This window comes from Lissotriton vulgaris, chromosome 1_2, assembly GCF_964263255.1.
Source record: "Lissotriton vulgaris chromosome 1_2, aLisVul1.2, whole genome shotgun sequence".
Taxonomy (NCBI): Eukaryota; Metazoa; Chordata; class Amphibia; order Caudata; family Salamandridae; genus Lissotriton; species Lissotriton vulgaris.
Window position 1 is genome coordinate 167,859,288 of NC_141686.1, and position 16,600 is coordinate 167,875,887.

The 16,600-nt window shown below is 49.1% G+C and overlaps 1 protein-coding gene across 1 annotated transcript in view; it reads left to right on the forward strand.

The window, feature by feature from the left end:
* LOC147734766 (uncharacterized) overlaps positions 1 to 16,600 on the forward strand; it is a 225,695-nt gene that overhangs the window by 17,051 nt on the left and 192,044 nt on the right. The window contains exons 2-4 of the mRNA XM_086953045.1: positions 12,696 to 12,956; positions 14,289 to 14,627; positions 15,393 to 15,487. Of these exons, the coding sequence (XP_086809171.1) occupies positions 12,714 to 12,956; positions 14,289 to 14,627; positions 15,393 to 15,487 (677 nt within the window). The 5' untranslated portion in view covers positions 12,696 to 12,713. The remainder of the gene's footprint in view (positions 1 to 12,695; positions 12,957 to 14,288; positions 14,628 to 15,392; positions 15,488 to 16,600) is intronic.

Consider the following 16,600-nt stretch of genomic DNA (forward strand, 5'->3'; position numbering starts at 1 on the left):
CCAGGCCTCAATCACAATATGGTGGAGGGCTGGTAGGGCGTGGCCCGGTCCAGCCCGTCTTCGGTTTGTGGCTCGGACCTCAGCCGGGCCCCCTCGCTTTACTGTAGGATTCGGCTACTGGTATCCGCTGCTCTCGCTCCCAGGCCAACCGAGGCGTGTAGGGAGTCTCACCAGGGTATATTGGGGGCTCCGCGAGGCACTGCAGAGCCGCAGCACTGCCCAGACCCTCAGGCACCGCCGCCCACCACACCCAGCTGGTAGCATGACCTCTCGGAGCACCGGGCAGCCACGGCACAGCCCGGCCGTGTCCGCCCTCACGATTGCCCAAAGCGGCGCCCCTTCACTTTTGGGCAGTGTCCTCCAGCCAGCCTATAGTCTCCTTCTGTGGTCGTGAATATCGCCAAGTGACAGCTCTGCAGTAATCTATGGACTGGCGGCAGCGCGGGCCAGGCCGCAATCACAAGTCCGTATCACGCAGCCCTATCCAGTCTCTGGGCCGCCGTCGCCGCACAAACCGTATCTTGGCCCAACCTCTGCGACCAGCGTTGTTTGTATGTATTGCTGGGATCCAGATTCATGGAGGAGTCCAATGGATTTTGGCTTGGGCGGCCAGAGCCTGAATCCACTTACACTCTTAGAAGTGAACTTTTGCATTGGTATGTGGTCTGCCTAGTTGTCTGTCTTTTTTACGGATCATGGATTTATTGCAGTGGATTTTTATTCACGTTTTATGTGCATACTGATGCTTTATCAAAAATGATGCACGTTATCTTTAGTAATTGTGTTTTTATCTTGATTTTATGCGCACCTTTGGTATGCTGATAAACTTTTAAAATCTGAAACTGGTTTCCCGGTGCCCTGGGGCACCCTCTTCCCTGCAGTCATCTCCACCGATTGGACATCCCTCTCCTCTTTAGGAGTGTGTAGGAGCAGACATTGTTGGGGGTCAATCATGTCTCATGCTTCACTGGTACCTGCAATGGTTTGTAGTTGACCAGGGAGGGTCAGGGATCCTCCGCACCACCAGATTTTGTCCATTGCCAATCTGCACCCTTTCCCTGGACTAAGTGTGTATCCAACACCCAGGCCTCTGAATTGTTATAAACGATAGTTACCTTTGAAAGATACTGCTGCAATCCTTTGCTTGACAAAAACATACCTAAATAAAGTTAGTTCTTTTTTGTCAAATTCACATTCGTCCACGTTTAGAGTTAGACACGCTTCTATCAAACTAAACACTTTTTTTAAAGCCTTATTGTGTTTTTTCTGATTCTGATCATAGAGAAGAAAGTTATCGCTAAAATTAAACCAGTTGTTACTGGTCTGATTAGCAACAGGATAGTTTATTGGACGAAATTCCAAAATTTAGTCTCTTACATTGAAATAGTTCCATATGAGTTGAAAAAATCCAATTTAAGTTGGAGATACGATTGGTCGAGGTCTGCTGTGGAAAAATGGTAGCTCCATTCAAACAAATTATGTCTCTGAGTAGTATGTCTGAATGTTCTCATCCGGTTGTTAGATTGACCTGGCTCAAGTCTAAACTAATGCAGATTCTGTTGGCTCCTATTTTGGGCACAACTACTATAGCCTTAGAGCCCAACCTAGCGGGCTCTACTGGCCATTAAAGGCCCGCTCTAGCTCTAAACAAGGGAGCAGGCCTTTAATCGCTGGTAGAAGCCACTTGGAGGGCTCCAAAACTATTAGAACATTTCGCCCCAAGAGGGCTGAATGTTCTAATTAGTAAAAACAAAGGCCTCTCGGAGCCCGAGGGGATTTAACTCCCCTCGGGCTCCGAGAAGCCTTTGTTCGCAGCAGCAGCTGTGAAAGTGAAACAACATTGGAATGCTACTCTCCGGGGTTCTACCAGCCAGTAGAAGCCCGGAGCCACTCTGTTGTCTATAATGAAGTGCTCAACATTCCAATGTTCTAATATTGGAGAGACCCAGGTTGTTTGCCAAAAGATATACTCAAATATGTCTTGATCCTCTTCAACCTGTATTTGCAAATACATTGATACCCTTTGCTGCTTATAGTTAGCTATTCAACAAACACCTTCCTTTGTATGCAGCATAATTTGCATGCCTTTTAGTTTGTCGAGCACCAAATAATTGTTGAAACGTCAGTAGTTAAACTACATGTCATATGTACTAGCCCCATTACTTGAGCTGTCATGTTACTTCTTTCAGTAAGTGTATCTCTTCCTTCAAAGAAGTGCTACCATGAGTAGTAATGTCTTGAAATGTGCCTACATTCAGTATTGGATGGCGAGCCTCCCTTTCAAATACATCCACATTGTAAGGTGGCAGACCTGGTTTAGAAATACGTTTTGCATACTCAGTCACACACCTGATTGTACAGATTGCTCTACTATCTATCACAAATGTGGCAAGATGTTGACCCTCTTTTAATTAAATTGATGCTGTTTTCTTAATTTGCTTTCTGTGCATAAATTTCATCTGTTCACCTTCAACTTGTCTCACGTGCAGAATTTTCAGTGATTAAATGTAACCTTTCAGGTATAGTTCTTACTGACGATGAATCTGCATCTTCACAGTCTTCCAATCTTTCCATTTGATGAGCATGTTGTGTTATGTTCCTCGGAAGCCTGTCCGCTCGCCTTGCACACCCCGGCAAAGTGGTTATTTTTACCACATTTGTGATATTTCTCTCTGAAGATGGGGCTCATTCCCCAATGGGGACATATCATACCGCAGCTGTAGGATAGCTCTTTGCACCTGCCCACTCTGGTTGACACATCACTCATTTGTTTTATTTGTTTTATTCTTTTATTTTCTTTTATTCTCACGTGACCCATTTGTAATATCTTTCTCAAAAAAAGGAGTTCTTCTTTTAGTAATTTGGTTCTAAAGCATTTAAGGGGCATTCTTTAATAATGTGTTTTTTATTGCTTCCTCCTTAATGAATTTATGCACTTTACAATGTACCACTAGTTTCCTTAGCTGTGTTGCAGAATCATCCATGATTCATCTATCCTTTGGCAAGCTGTGTTAAAGGTACAACTCTCAAAATCTATGTTCCACTGTGTGAGTCACAACCTTTATGTAGACATTTTAGTATACCCTCATTTGTTTAATCTTTTTCTGATGGATTTATTACTCTCATGGTTTCTGCACCATCTCCCACTAAATTGACTAACAAGTCTAATGCTTGTTCATCCATATGTCTTTTACATGTCACCTTCCAATAGTGTTTACCTTTTTTTTTTGATAATCAACTTTATTGGGTATATAAAACAGCAAAAAAGAATTCATTGGTTGCAGCTCATAAATCAACATTAACAGCGGATCTGAATCAGTAAGACATATAGGCAGGGTCAGTCCATTCCATTCCAGCATCTCATCCTGCATTACAGTAACGGCGGAGCATAAGACATTCAGTACAACAAGAATTATGGCGAGATCATGTTGAACCATTTCCCCCATATTTTGTGGAACAATTCTGGGGAGCCTCGGGATTCGAATAGGGCCTCCTCCTGGGTGCTGCACCAGTCCACCCCCCTCCTCCACCCCTTTACAGTAGGTGCAGCGGCACGTGACCAGTAGATCAATATGTCCCTTTTGGCCACTGCCTCCGCCGTCACCAATAGGCGCTTGTCCATCCTGGAGCCATCCAGGCCATCAAAGATCCCCAGCAGCATCCGCAGCGGGTCATGAGGGACCTCCCATCCCAGGGCTTGTGTGAGCTCCCACTCCACCCCCTTCCAGAACCTCTCCAGCATCGGGCAGAGCCACACCATGTGGTAAAAATCAGCGGGGGATGAGCTGCATTTCGGGCAGTCTGGGGAGGGTCGCAAGCGGGCAAGGAAGAGTCGCTCTGGGGTGAGGTACACCGCGTGTAGGTAATCTATCTGTACCAGGCATAGCCTGGAGGACGTGGTTAGGGCTCTAGGGGACATAAGGGCGTCTCTCCAATCTGCCTCTTCTAGGGGGCCCACCCAACCCTCCCATCGAGGGCGCAGCTTATCTAAGGACGCAGGGCCGTTATTCACTAGGGAGCGATAGATGCAGGACACTCCTCCTTTGCTCAGGCTCCCCATCATCACCTGGGCCTCTAGCGGACTGAACTCTGGGAGGGAAACTGGTGAGGGGAGATGTGCATGGATGGCATGGCGCAGCTGCAGATATCGAAAGTGATGGGCGTTGGAAAGGGCATGGCGCTGCTGTAGGTCTGCAAAGGCACGGATATGATCCCCCACCCAGACGTCTCCAAGGGCCGAGATGCCAATTAGATCCCATCGGTGGAATCCGTTCAGGGACGAAACCTCCTGAAACCAGGTGCCATGGCACCGGGCATCCGTAGGGGGACGCCTGGATCTGCGGAAAGTCCGTAGTCTCAAGCTCCACGCGGTACGCTGGGTCTGACCAACTGCCCGTGTACCAGTCGTGGATGACTATCAGTTTAGTGGCAAGGTAGCAGAGGTAGAGGTGGGTCACCCCTAGGCCCTCATCGAAGGGGGGGATGCGGCTGTGCGCCAGGGACATCTGCGGCCACCCACCACCCCAGAGGAATCGGGACAGGGTCCCGTCAAACTCGCGGAGCCAGGTGCGGGAGAGGGGGATGGAGATGTTTTGTAAGATGTAGAGGAAGCGGGGGAGGACCATCATTTTGAAAAGAGCGCTTCTTCCTAGGGGGTTGAGGGGGAGGGTTTGCCATTTTTTGAGATCCGCCTTCATCCGGGCCGCTAGGGGCGTGATGTTCAACGCCCACTCAAGTGCCGGCAGGAGGGCCACCCATATCCCAAGGTATTTAACCGAGTGGTGTCTAAGGGTAATAGATGACTGCCAGTCATAGCACTCCCTGGAGGGATGCAACAGGACCAGTATGGATTTGGCCGCGTTAAGCCAGAGCCCGGAAGTCATTTTAAAGTCAGCGAGGATTTGAAGGCACCTGGGGCACGAACCCGCTGGGTCTGCCAGGTATAGGAGCACGTCGTCCGCGTAGAGGGCTATTTTGTCTACGTGGCTCTTGTTCCAGGCCCATCCCTGGACGAGGGTGTCCTGCCGGATGAGTGTCGCCAGGGGCTCCATCGCTAGCGCAAACAGGAGTGGGGAGAGGGGGCATCCCTGGTGCGTGCCTCTGCAGATTGGAAAGGCCTCGGAGAGCGTCCCATTGACAAGCATCCGGGCCCTAGGATTGGCATAGAGGACCCTGATGAGGCGGCGAAACAATGGGCCAAAGCCCATCGCCTCCAGCACATCTTGAAGATAGTCCAAGCTCACTGTGTCGAAGACCTTCTCGAAGTCGAGAAAAGAGGAGGGCCAGGTATGGGGACAGGCGGGCACGGTGGGCCAAGGCCAGGTGAAGGTGGCGGATGCAGTGACGGGTGCCCCTGGCCGGTATAAACCCGCATTGGTCGGGATGGACCAGATCCTGCAGGAGAGGTTTAAGCCTCTGGGCTAGTATTGTGGCGAAGAGCTTGATCTCGGTATTGATAAGTGAGATTGGGCGGTAGTCCGCGCAGCTCGTGGAGGGCGGCTGGGTCTTAGGGATGACCACTATCGTGGCCAGGTTCGAACAAGGGGGGAAGGAGCCGTTCTCCACCACATGCCGGAAGAGGACCAAAAGTCGGGGAGTCAGGATATCCCGGAAGGCACCGTAGTACTCCTGTGGATACCCATCCCGGCCAGGCGTCTTGCCAGGGTGGAGAAGGGGGATCGCCTCCAGAACCTCGTCCAAGGTAAAGGGCCGCTCCAGGGCTTCTGCGGACTCAGGAGTGAGAGAGGGGAGCCGGGCATTAGCCCCGTGTAGGAGGGTGGTCAGGGGCGCATCTGCTGGTCGTGCCGCGTAGAGGCGCGCATAAAAGTTTGCAAAGGTTCCGGCTATGGCCGCGGAGGTCACCTGGAGGGTACCGTCTTGTGCACCGACCTCCCGAATAATGCGATGAACTTTGGGATAGGAGTCCAAGTTATGGAGGAGTTTGCCATTTTTGTCCCCTCAGCCATACACCTGCGCCACCGACAATCGGCACAGCATTTGGGCCGAGTCCAATGAGATCTGGCGGATTTCTTCCCGGACCAACGCCAACTGCTGGGTGAGGTCCGCGCGCCCAGCAGAAGTTTGCTCTGCCTCCAGTCGCACAGCCTGGGACTCTAACTCCGCGAGCCGGGCCAGTTGGTCTGCCCGTTTGGCATGCACAAGCCCCCTCGCCACCCCGCGAATCACAGCCTTGCCAGCCTCCCACAGGGTCCCCGGCGAGGGAACTGAGCCCTCGTTGGTAGAGAAGTAGTGGCTTAGCTCCTGTCCCAGCGTGTCTATTAGTGTATGGTCTTGCAGGAACCAAGCGTTAAGGACGCCAGACCGCCCTCGGCCCGACTGGGAAGAGCCAAGTCAAAGGGAGACGGGGAATGGTCGGGCAGTCCCCTGGGCAAGATAAGTGCTCTAGAGACCAGATGGCAGTCAGTGGCCGGAAGCAGGAGAAGGTCGATATGGGAGTAGGTATGGTGGGAGGCCGATGTGTGGGTATATTGTGCCTTGCGGGGGGTCCAGACTCGCCATACGTCGCAGAGCCCCAGAGCCGAGGTCCAGCTCGATAGAGCAGCAGCAGAGGAAATCCGGATCGCGGACGGAGTCCAGGTTGTGTCACGTTGGGGCGGCATGACGGCGTTGAAGTCACCTCCAACCACTGTGAGGCCATGGGGAAGGGAAGAGAGAACTTGTGTAAGGCATCGAAGCGTCAGGGGCAGGAGGGCGGGCGGGATGTAGAGATTCAGGATATTTAGAGGGCAACCTTCTATCATGCCCGATATCGCCACATAGCGCCCCTGTGGGTCAGTGCATGCTCTGGTCAGGGTAAAGGGAAGGCCTCTCCTGAGCAGGATTGCTACCCCTCGGGAGCCGCGCATAAACCCAGAGTGCCAGACCATCGCAAAGCCGTAACGGGCCAGGAAGTTGCATTGCGTGCCTAAGAGGTGGGTGTCTTGGAGAAGAAGGACATCTGCCGCATGGCGGTGAGCCGCCCGGAAAATGGCCGCACGTTTAATACGGTCCAGGAGACCATTAAAGTTCCAGGAGAGAACGTGGAGGGGTCTAATCAGCGTGTACGCCATCAGGAGAGGAGAAGCTGGGGAGCCCACCCAGGAAGAGAGGGCCAGCAACGCCGCGCAGAGGCAGGAGGAGCCGATCGAGAGCAGTTAGTGGAGCAGGAGCACAGGAGGCCCGAGCAGGTAGCAGGGGGGGGGGGTGGAGCGACCGCCCGCAAATAGCAAAGTATTGGGCAACAGGAGCTGCGTGTCAGGCGTGGACCCACCCACCACATTTCGTCAAAAAGAAGATCTGCAACCAACCACCCACAGGTAGCACCAACAATGGCAGAGGAGCGGCTAAGCAGAACTGAACTAAAAAGCGGCCCGTAGGTGGCTGAAAGCAACAAAACAATGGGAGCCAACGGACTCCCCCCCGCCCCCCCTCCCATTCTCCCCAACTCTCCCTACCCTACACTTCTAAACAGGAAGCATCTGTCGCCCCAAATTCCAATCACCAAAGAAAACCCTCGCTAGGGGAAGGTACTAAACTAAAACGGTTAGTAGGGAGCAATAGCACCAGTCAAGAGTTTGCTAAGGAGGACCCCCCTCCATATCACAGGATAACTGCCAACAGCTTTAAACACAAGAGCTTCAAAGATGAGTGTAAGTCAGGATATCAGCAACAGCCTTGCAAATGGCAGAAAGGATGTGGTACAAAGATGAAGTGGAAGACAGGGCAGGAGCACAAACTAGGAGAGCGTAGACAATTCGGGGCCCTTCCTCCTTAGGGAACCGCCATGGGCGGCCAGGTCTCCAGGCGGTGAGGAGGCTGGACCGAGCAGACCCGGCAGGTCGGATCCAGCCAGCGAAGACCAGACACCAGGTGAGTTGTCTCTCCCCCAGAGCTGCGGATCACAGGGCTTCCAGACAGGTCCAAATCCGACAGGGCCCTTCGTCGAGTGACGTCCGAACGTTGGATGCTGCCCAGGTCGATAATTGAGGACACCGGGGCGGGGGAAGAATCCCTCTGGCTCGGGCTGGGAGGCGGGGAGCGTCTGGGCCGAGCCCCCGGTGACTGAGAGTTCCCTCCCGGGCAGTTGCCACGCTTTCTGGATCCAGTGCGGCGTCGCTGCGGCCTGGGCCTCTCCTGGCCAGGATGGGTCACTTTTTTCCGGACAGGGGAGGGGGTCGTACGAGGCAGGAGGGGTCGCTCCTCCGTTAGCCAGGTCCAAGCTGCCTCCGGGTTGTCGAAGAAGAAAGTCTTGTCCTGGAAAAACACCTTAAGGCGAGCCGGAGAAAGGAGTCCATATCAGAGGCCCATTGCCCTAAGTTTCTGTTTGACCTCGACGTAGGACCGGCGCTGAGTTTGCACCTCTCTGGAGTAGTCCGGGAAGACCATAATTTTGGAGTTCTGGAAGTGCACTGGACCCAGCGCCCTGGCGGCCTCCAAGATTGCGTCCCTGTCCCCGAAGTTTAGGATGCGGAGTATGATGGGGCTCCAGGGGGCTGTTAGGGGACAAGGGAGTGGTGGGCTCTCTCCACCGCGAACCAGGGGGAAAGGTTTTCTGTGGGGATCCACGACCAGACCCACTCCTCGATGAAGGTGTCCATACGCCACTTCTCCACTCCCTCCGGAAAGCCCAGGAGGCACAGGTTGTTTCGTTGTGCCCTGTTTTCTGCGTCTTCGGCTCTTCGGTGCAGCTCCGCCGTCTGCGATTGCAGGTGGACCACCTGGGATTTAAGAGTCTCCACATCGTCCTCCACCGTGGAAATACGGGACTCCGTTTCTGTATTGCGAGCCGTTGCGTTGCGGAGTACCTGCCTGATCAGAGCCACATCAACCCTCACCTCACCAATCCTGGTTTTCACCGAGGCCTGGGAGGCACTGATTGCCTGTAGGATTGTGGAGAGGTCTCCCCCTGCCGCCCCAGGCGCAGCCGTAGATCCGACCGCTGGTTCGCGATCAGGCTTGGCATATTGGTCCAACGTAGTTTGGGTGGAGGAGGTGGCGGCGGAGTAGCGCGGTTTCTGCCCATGATTTCAACAAGGCGGGCGTGGGTCTGTAACAGGGGGAGGGGGGGTCCCAACAGCGCCTCTGTCGGAGTCCCCCCACCGCCCGCCATGGCGGTCGGTTCTCTTCCCACCTCTCTGTGTCGATGTCAGCCTGTGGGGCAATCTCGGCAGGCGCACAGCCCCAGGACCTCCCACAGAACGCAAACGCTAGGTACTAGCCTCCCAGGGAGAGAAAAAGGGGGGGGGACAGGCACACCTGTGCGCCACCCGACACAGCAGCCGATCCGCCCCTCCCCCACTTGTAGCGCACCACCCGGCCCGCAGCGGCCTCCTCAGCGACCTGCCGGGAACCCAGAGTCAGGCAAGAAGGTCCACTGCACCACGACCAACATACGAGTACCTCAGCTACTGTACGCTGAGCAGTCCTAGGCAACCCGCCCGACCTCGTCGCGGGAGATGGTGTTTGAACAACCAGGCCCTCAGACGGTCCGGCCAGCCCACCAGCACCTCACACACAGTCTCCTAGGCGCCAAACACCCCGGCCCACATCACCGCGGCCCGACACGGCCGCTGAAAGGCCCACCAGCCCAGATCAGCCCCTCAAAGGCACACAGAGGGTCTCAATCCCCTCAGGCAGTACCACCGCGGCCCGACGTGGCCGCCAAAAGGCCCTCCTGTCCAGATCAGCCCACAGGCACACATAGATGGACTCGAACCCCTCAGCCAGCGCCATCACGGCCTGACGTGGCCGCCGAAGGGCCCAAGGGAACGGAGGCCCTCACGCCAAGACCCGCACCTCCTCACTTCAGCCAGCCGTCCCAGGCGCAGGGCCCCTCCGCAGCCGCTCCACTGGCCATGCTCCCAGGGCCCACGAACACTCCCGCGGTGCAGGGCCTCAAAGGTCTGGGCCAGCTCAGATCACAGCGTGGCTCTGGGACCTGGGAACGCCACACCCGGGGCCGTCCAGCCGCAGCCTCAGCCGCCAGGGGGTGCAGTCATCACTTCACTGCGCAGGAGCCGCCACCGCAGGGCGAAGTCAGACCACACGTCTCTGTAGGCTCCAGATCAGACAGGCAGGCTACATTTGCAGGACACCACCGCTAGAGGCCCCAGTGGGGCAGGGGGACAACACCGATCTGCGCTCCCGGCAGCAGGGTCAGGCCCGAGAGAGCCTCCATTTTGTGAGGCAGTGCAGGCCGGTCAGAGCAGAAGCCCAGGAAGGACGGCTCGGGCCCCAGGCAACGCAGCAAAACGGAGAAAGGCTGCACGGGCAGGATGCAGAGGGTGTCTCAGTGACTCTGGGGCATCGTTGGCCAGAAAGAGTGGGCTGATGCGAGGCGGATGACAGAGGGGGTCCGGAGCACTCTCAGAGTGCGAACGCCATCTTGACGCCTCAAGCCACGCCCAGTGTTTACCTTTTTATGGCATTTTCCCAATGTGGCAATAGTGTTTGTCCAAAGATGGTGACCTCTGAAATATTGAGCTTGAATTGCCTTTTTCTACTGTCATGTCATCTGCTAATACATGACTTGAAACAGATGCACTACACTAGCTCACTATGCTCTCATTCCACACACTTATTCTGCTGTTGTGCTTGGTGCATGTGCACATTTAGCTCTGTTGCTTCCTGCTCTCCTCTGGCAATTTTCTCGCTTGTTTGACTTGCTGTGGCCACATCCTTGATTTGTTAAATGCACCCTTATTTGCTGGTACCGATGTTGGTGAGAGAATTTCTTCTACGTGCATTAGTTCGCCGTTGGCTTCCCATTCCTTTCTTTTTTTTCTGTACACTGTTAGTTTCTTTCGTTCATCGACAATCTGTCATGAAGCGGAGTTCGATATTTTATAGTGCTAATGATTACTCCACCATCTTATAAAACTGTTCAGCCTTCAAAGTTCAACATTCCAGAAAGGCAAACACATCCTATTGCATACAATCGTGCAGCTAGAGCTGTTCTTTATAAAATATATGTATGTATATTAGATATTCACAATATTACGTCTTCATCCTGAGATATATTATTATCAATCTCTAATTTACTTCCATTAACTATACTTACAAATAATTAAGGATTTGTGTTAGAATAAAGGAAAAATATCCATTTTACTTGATAAGATATCTTTTAAACTAACTAAGGGTTGAAGTTAGTAAGGGATATATGAATTGAATTAATAAAATATCAAAAGTAACCATTTAAATTTGATTGTTGTGAAGGTTGCACAGTACTATATCATGGTTTACTGTTGGTATTAGGGTTCAGTTACATATGAATAATAATATACTATACTAAAAATATAAATAACTAGCTTACCCGTCGCTCGTTGCTGCGATCTCAGAAGAAAGGAAATTCAAGGAAACTCATAATGATAACATTAAACTTACATTGTGTCATTGTTATTGAAACTTATTCATTTTATTTTTGAAAACATTTCTAAGTGTGGCTTGAGCAGTGCGTCCTCGATTGGCTTCCAATCTTGATTCTGGTTGCTCTCCTGTTTCATTCGAGCCGGCTTGAGCAGTGAGTAATTGATCGTTTTCAAATCTTGATTCTGGTTGCTCTCCTGTTTCATTCAAGCGGGCTTTAGCAGTGCGTAATCGATCTGTTTCCAATCTTGATTCTTGTTGCTTGTTCGTTTGAGAAGAACAGGCTTGAGCAGTGCGTACTCGATCGGCTTCCAATCTTGATTCTCTTTGCTCGTTCGTTTGAGAATTACGGGCTTGAGCAGTTTGTATTCGAACAGCATTACGGGCTTGAGCAGTTTGTATTCGAACAGCTCCTAATCTTGCTTTCCGTTGCTTGTCTGTTTCTGAAGCTCGTAATGCCTTTTTCTTTCGTGCTTCTGATGTAGATTGACCAATCGATTTCCCTTTGGGGGTCATAACTGTTAACGATGCTCGCAAATTCGCTGTCTATTTCAGTATTCTAAAGATTATGGCGATCGGATGAATGGTGTAGTAATGCATAAAGGACAAACAGACAGACATACTTTCGTTTTTATATATATAAATAGATAATGGATTCATTTTAGGGTTAGGATTGAAGACAAGTAAAATCAAAAGTTGTTAGGGTTAGGTGTAGGTTAACGAATAAAATTCTTAGCATACACAATGAAGAATTGGGTTACAATTACAAACTAGGATAATACGCAACATAAAATTAGAAAGAAGTTGCTGAAAATATAGCATACTGGTGGTCAATAGCACAGGTAAAATATGTTGTAAAGTTATCATTATGATTTAGTGCTCTTCGATTTAGTGTCCTCCAAATAATTGTTGGGCGATGTAGTGGTAAGTGATACAGTAACAAACAACCATATAATGATACCCCCTCCCAGAGTTCCCATCCAATTCGGAAAAAGACAGGAAAAGAGACTAAGGAAAGTTTCCTTTATGATGATTCAGGTACTCGTAGTTCTTGTTATCCCTACTTCCCAACATCCACCATCCATTTTCACAGTTAGCAGATTCTGTATATGTAGTGCAACCATATTTAGCAGCTGGGTGTATCAGGTAGTAAAGCACAGTCAAGGCATGGTGCTCACATTCATAGAGGGATGCTTTCTGCTCATGCCTGCTGGATGGAATTTGGGAGAGGATGGACTAAGTGTAGAATGGGATTGTTCTTGAATATTTTGTGTTATTTATCCTCAGTATCATGTATGATGAAAGATCACTTATTAATATTTTTTTATTAGGTTTAGAAGATTGCCACAATGCCGTATGTAGGGTGTCACAGCCCTATCCCTGGACATGCAGCCAGGATGACTCTGCATCATTCTTCTGGGGTCCTTCCTCTGTTACATGAACTCCGAGCTGAGAATGTCAACTTTCTGGTTGGCTCTTTGGATGGATCGTCTTTGAAGATGGAGTATCTGAAAACATACCTTTCGGACACCCTTTTTGCATTATCAAACAGGATCTATGCAATGTTCAACGTTATCAGCTTCTCGAATAAGGTAACATCTCCAGGCAAATGATTTAGTACAGATCGTTACCAAGGACTGTCAACTGTTCCACATGAGCAACAAACGTCATGGAGAATTGAGATCATTTATGTATCCAGTACATTTCATGGGTCCTCTGGTTATTTCATTCCTGTAACTTTTTCTAATTCATGTGTCACCTTCCTAAGACCAGCAATAATTTCCCAAGACCCTGAAACCTCTGTAGTTCAGCGGTGGTGGCTTGAGAGGTATCTCATACATGTAGAATTTGTTTGTGGTGCATGGTCTCTTAAAACTCGAGCATTCTCTGTGTGATTTCCAGGACGTTCCATACAGCAGAAAATTCCTGGGGCCCAAACGTTGCATACACATGAAACCTATTCAGTTCTGGGCCACACCAAAGAACTGGGCTTGGCAGTTGGTAAAGCACATCTATGCCAAGTATATTTTACTACGCCCCCCACTACATGTGGATTATGGCATTGGATCCCTAAGATCTCACACTTAGAAAAGATCCCATGAATAACAGTAGCATATTTTATGGTACTTCTATATTTTACACTTATTGCACATTCACTGAAGTCCTTGAGAAATTCATTGGTGCAATATATTACTTGGATCCGTGAGATGTCTCAAAGCTGCCACACATTTCATTGACCCAAACAGTATTTCAATCCAGATGCATATTCCATGTCTTCCTGTAGTGTCTCATAACTGCAACACAGTCCACTAAATTTTACAACACCTCACACCAGCAACCATTCCATGGTTCCATGAGACACAGAAGTCTGTTCCCCTGAGCTGTATAATATTTTACTCTTGTAGCTGATTCCATGGGGCAAGTAGATATAACAGGGTTAATAGTGTGAAATACGTATATATCCATTTTAGTGTTGAGTTATCCAAATCCTTTAACACAAGTCCTTAAAATGTCAAAATATCCCACAGATGCAAGAGCTCTTGACATCTTAGAGCTGTATTCCTTTCCATTGAGTTCCTGCTGCAAACATTTGTAACTTGTTCCATTGTGCTCCGATATATGTCCATGTACATCTAACGATATCGCTCTTGTGTAACACAAGAAGATACAGTATTTCACACTGGTATAACATCCCTGACCCTTTGATGTCAGCTATGTTATACCACTGTAGGATGTTTGGGGCTTTCGAGGCACCAGATCCAGTAGTCACCAACAGGCCTCTATTTAGCATCAGTGAATGATCTCACACCTGGAACTGAAGCTAGACTCTGGAAATAATTTGCATTGGCAGTAAACCATTGATCACTAGTAGACTTCATATCATGTTGATAAATGTGTGGTCATCTTTGCTTCTTCCCCATTAGATTACTAAATGGTGTAATTGTCCAGTAAGGATTTCTCCGGAGAATGTGGCCGAAGCAGTGTCCTGGATTAAGACTCTTCCATCAGATAACGGTGTCGGCATTCAGAGTGCACTGGCGGAAGCATTTCAGGATCCAGCCTGCCAAGCTGTTGTGTTGATCACAGACTCTTTACCTGACCATATGCTGCAGGGCATTTGTGAACATGCTTCACGCATTGGGAAGGGTCGGCCCCTGCATATCCTACACCTCTCATCCGGGGGTTCTTCAGATGATGGAAGGAGCGGTTTAGTGGGAGCCTTTGAGATGGTCAGTCTCCAACCAGCAGATAATTCCTGTGAGGTAAGTCAATGGAAGGATTTATGAATGATATTATCATTCCTGTGCCTTTCCCTTTACATAAGCTAATATTATTGACAGAGCGAATTCATGGGTTTGAAGTGGAGATTTTGTCCTGTTCAAGCATGCCTTTCATTACAGACACATGTACTTGACAAGTCTCTAAGTTACATGGCATCTCGGACCACTGAGTAGTATTCCTACAGAGATACTAATGACCAAAGATCCTTCATGAGCTTTGTTATGTTAAACATTGTATTAAATACTCTTTTAATGTTGTGTTAGCTGCTCTTTTAATGTGAGTAAGGCATCAACTGTCTTTGTACTGAGAAAAGTACATACATTTGTACTTTCACAGCCTCTTTAGGAGAAAAGTCGGGTCGCCATTGCCCTTCCACTGCCTGGATTGAGCTCAGGAAGGTGTTCCACAGTATGCCATTTACCCACGTTTTTAGGTTTCAGTGAAGAAAGCAAAAGAAGCAGGTACTTTGAGATGGATTTCAGATGAAGATGATAGCGGTGGAGAAGCTGTGTGCTTCATTCTGTCTTCGATTTTGGGAACAGTTGTGGCCACTGTCTATGGACACAGCGTAGTCACCCAAGCCAGGAACTTTATTTTTGTTATTTGTTTTGCAATAATGTTATTATTACCATCATTCATATGAGTAGTAGTGCTATTTGTAACATTTTATTATCTCTGGTTATTATTAACATTATTTAAATATTGGTGTCTATATGTACATTTCAGTGGTTGGTTTTACTCCTTAGGTTTCAGCTTGTCAACCCTCCTGCAGCCTCCAGCACTACAGCCCTCCAGAGATACACACATGTTCTACTCATCTGATGGGTCTTCCTGAAGCACAGTATGTTCAGTACTTGAATTGAGCAATTGTGTTGCCTTCTATTGCTACTCACTTTATACCACAATTAACATTATTTCATTTGTCAAGCTATGACTCTCCCTGAGCCGGCCCCCAGTCTGTCTTACTTCAGTACTTCCACATGTAACCTCTTCCTTTGAATCACCTTTTTTGTTGTGATCTGCGCGTACACTCCGATTCCTTGCAGCTTCAGAGTATTCAGTGGCCAATCTCAGTCAGTTTTGATTTAGTAGCTCACTGCTCATGTAGAACTTCAAAACGTAAGGCAGTCTTGATCTACTAGCTGACCGCTCACTGAGCACCCTCAGACATCAAGCAGTCCTGGTCTGCTGGCTCACTGAGCACTTCAAAACCTAAGGCATTCTTGATATATAGGCTGACTGCACATTGAACTCTCTCCAACCATAGCCAATTTCTCAGCATGTTAACTGGTAAGTTGATACACAATCAACAGTCTCTGACAGTCTCCCCTGCTGATTGACTCTACACCCTGAACCTTTCCACTTGTAAAGAATCTTAGTACCCCTCTTTCCTCGTTGTGCAAAGTGCATTTAAGGCCCACGTTTGTTGTTTTGGGGTCAGCCCATTTAGTTTGTTGCTGGTATGTTAGTCATGAAAGCACAACAAACATAAAACAAAACATTTTGTCCTTTGCTAATTGCTTTGCTTTGGCTTACTGTCTTATATATGGTAGCATTTATCTTATTTATAATGTGTATGGGTCCATAGAAATTGATATATGCTATTTCAATAACGATAGGGTTATCAACAAATAATTTATTGCTCTCTAAATGAATGTTGCATGTATAAAGGAGATTTCGTAGATTTCTGCGGTCCCATTGACAAAAAAAAAAATTACTTGAACTGAAAAACATGGATATTGGTGGTTTTCCTTAGCGAATACTCATGTGAATGATGAATGAAGCAAATCAAAACATGTTTTACGTGTTTAGTGTATAGGGTTCTGAGCAGTTTGCTAGGTCTGCAGTATTGTTTAATTCGTTTCCTTTCACCCTAGAGGTCACCAGGGTGGGAGAGATTATGTCAGAGGAGTTGGAGGCAGGTATCACCCTGGAAGAATTGCGGTTGGCTCTA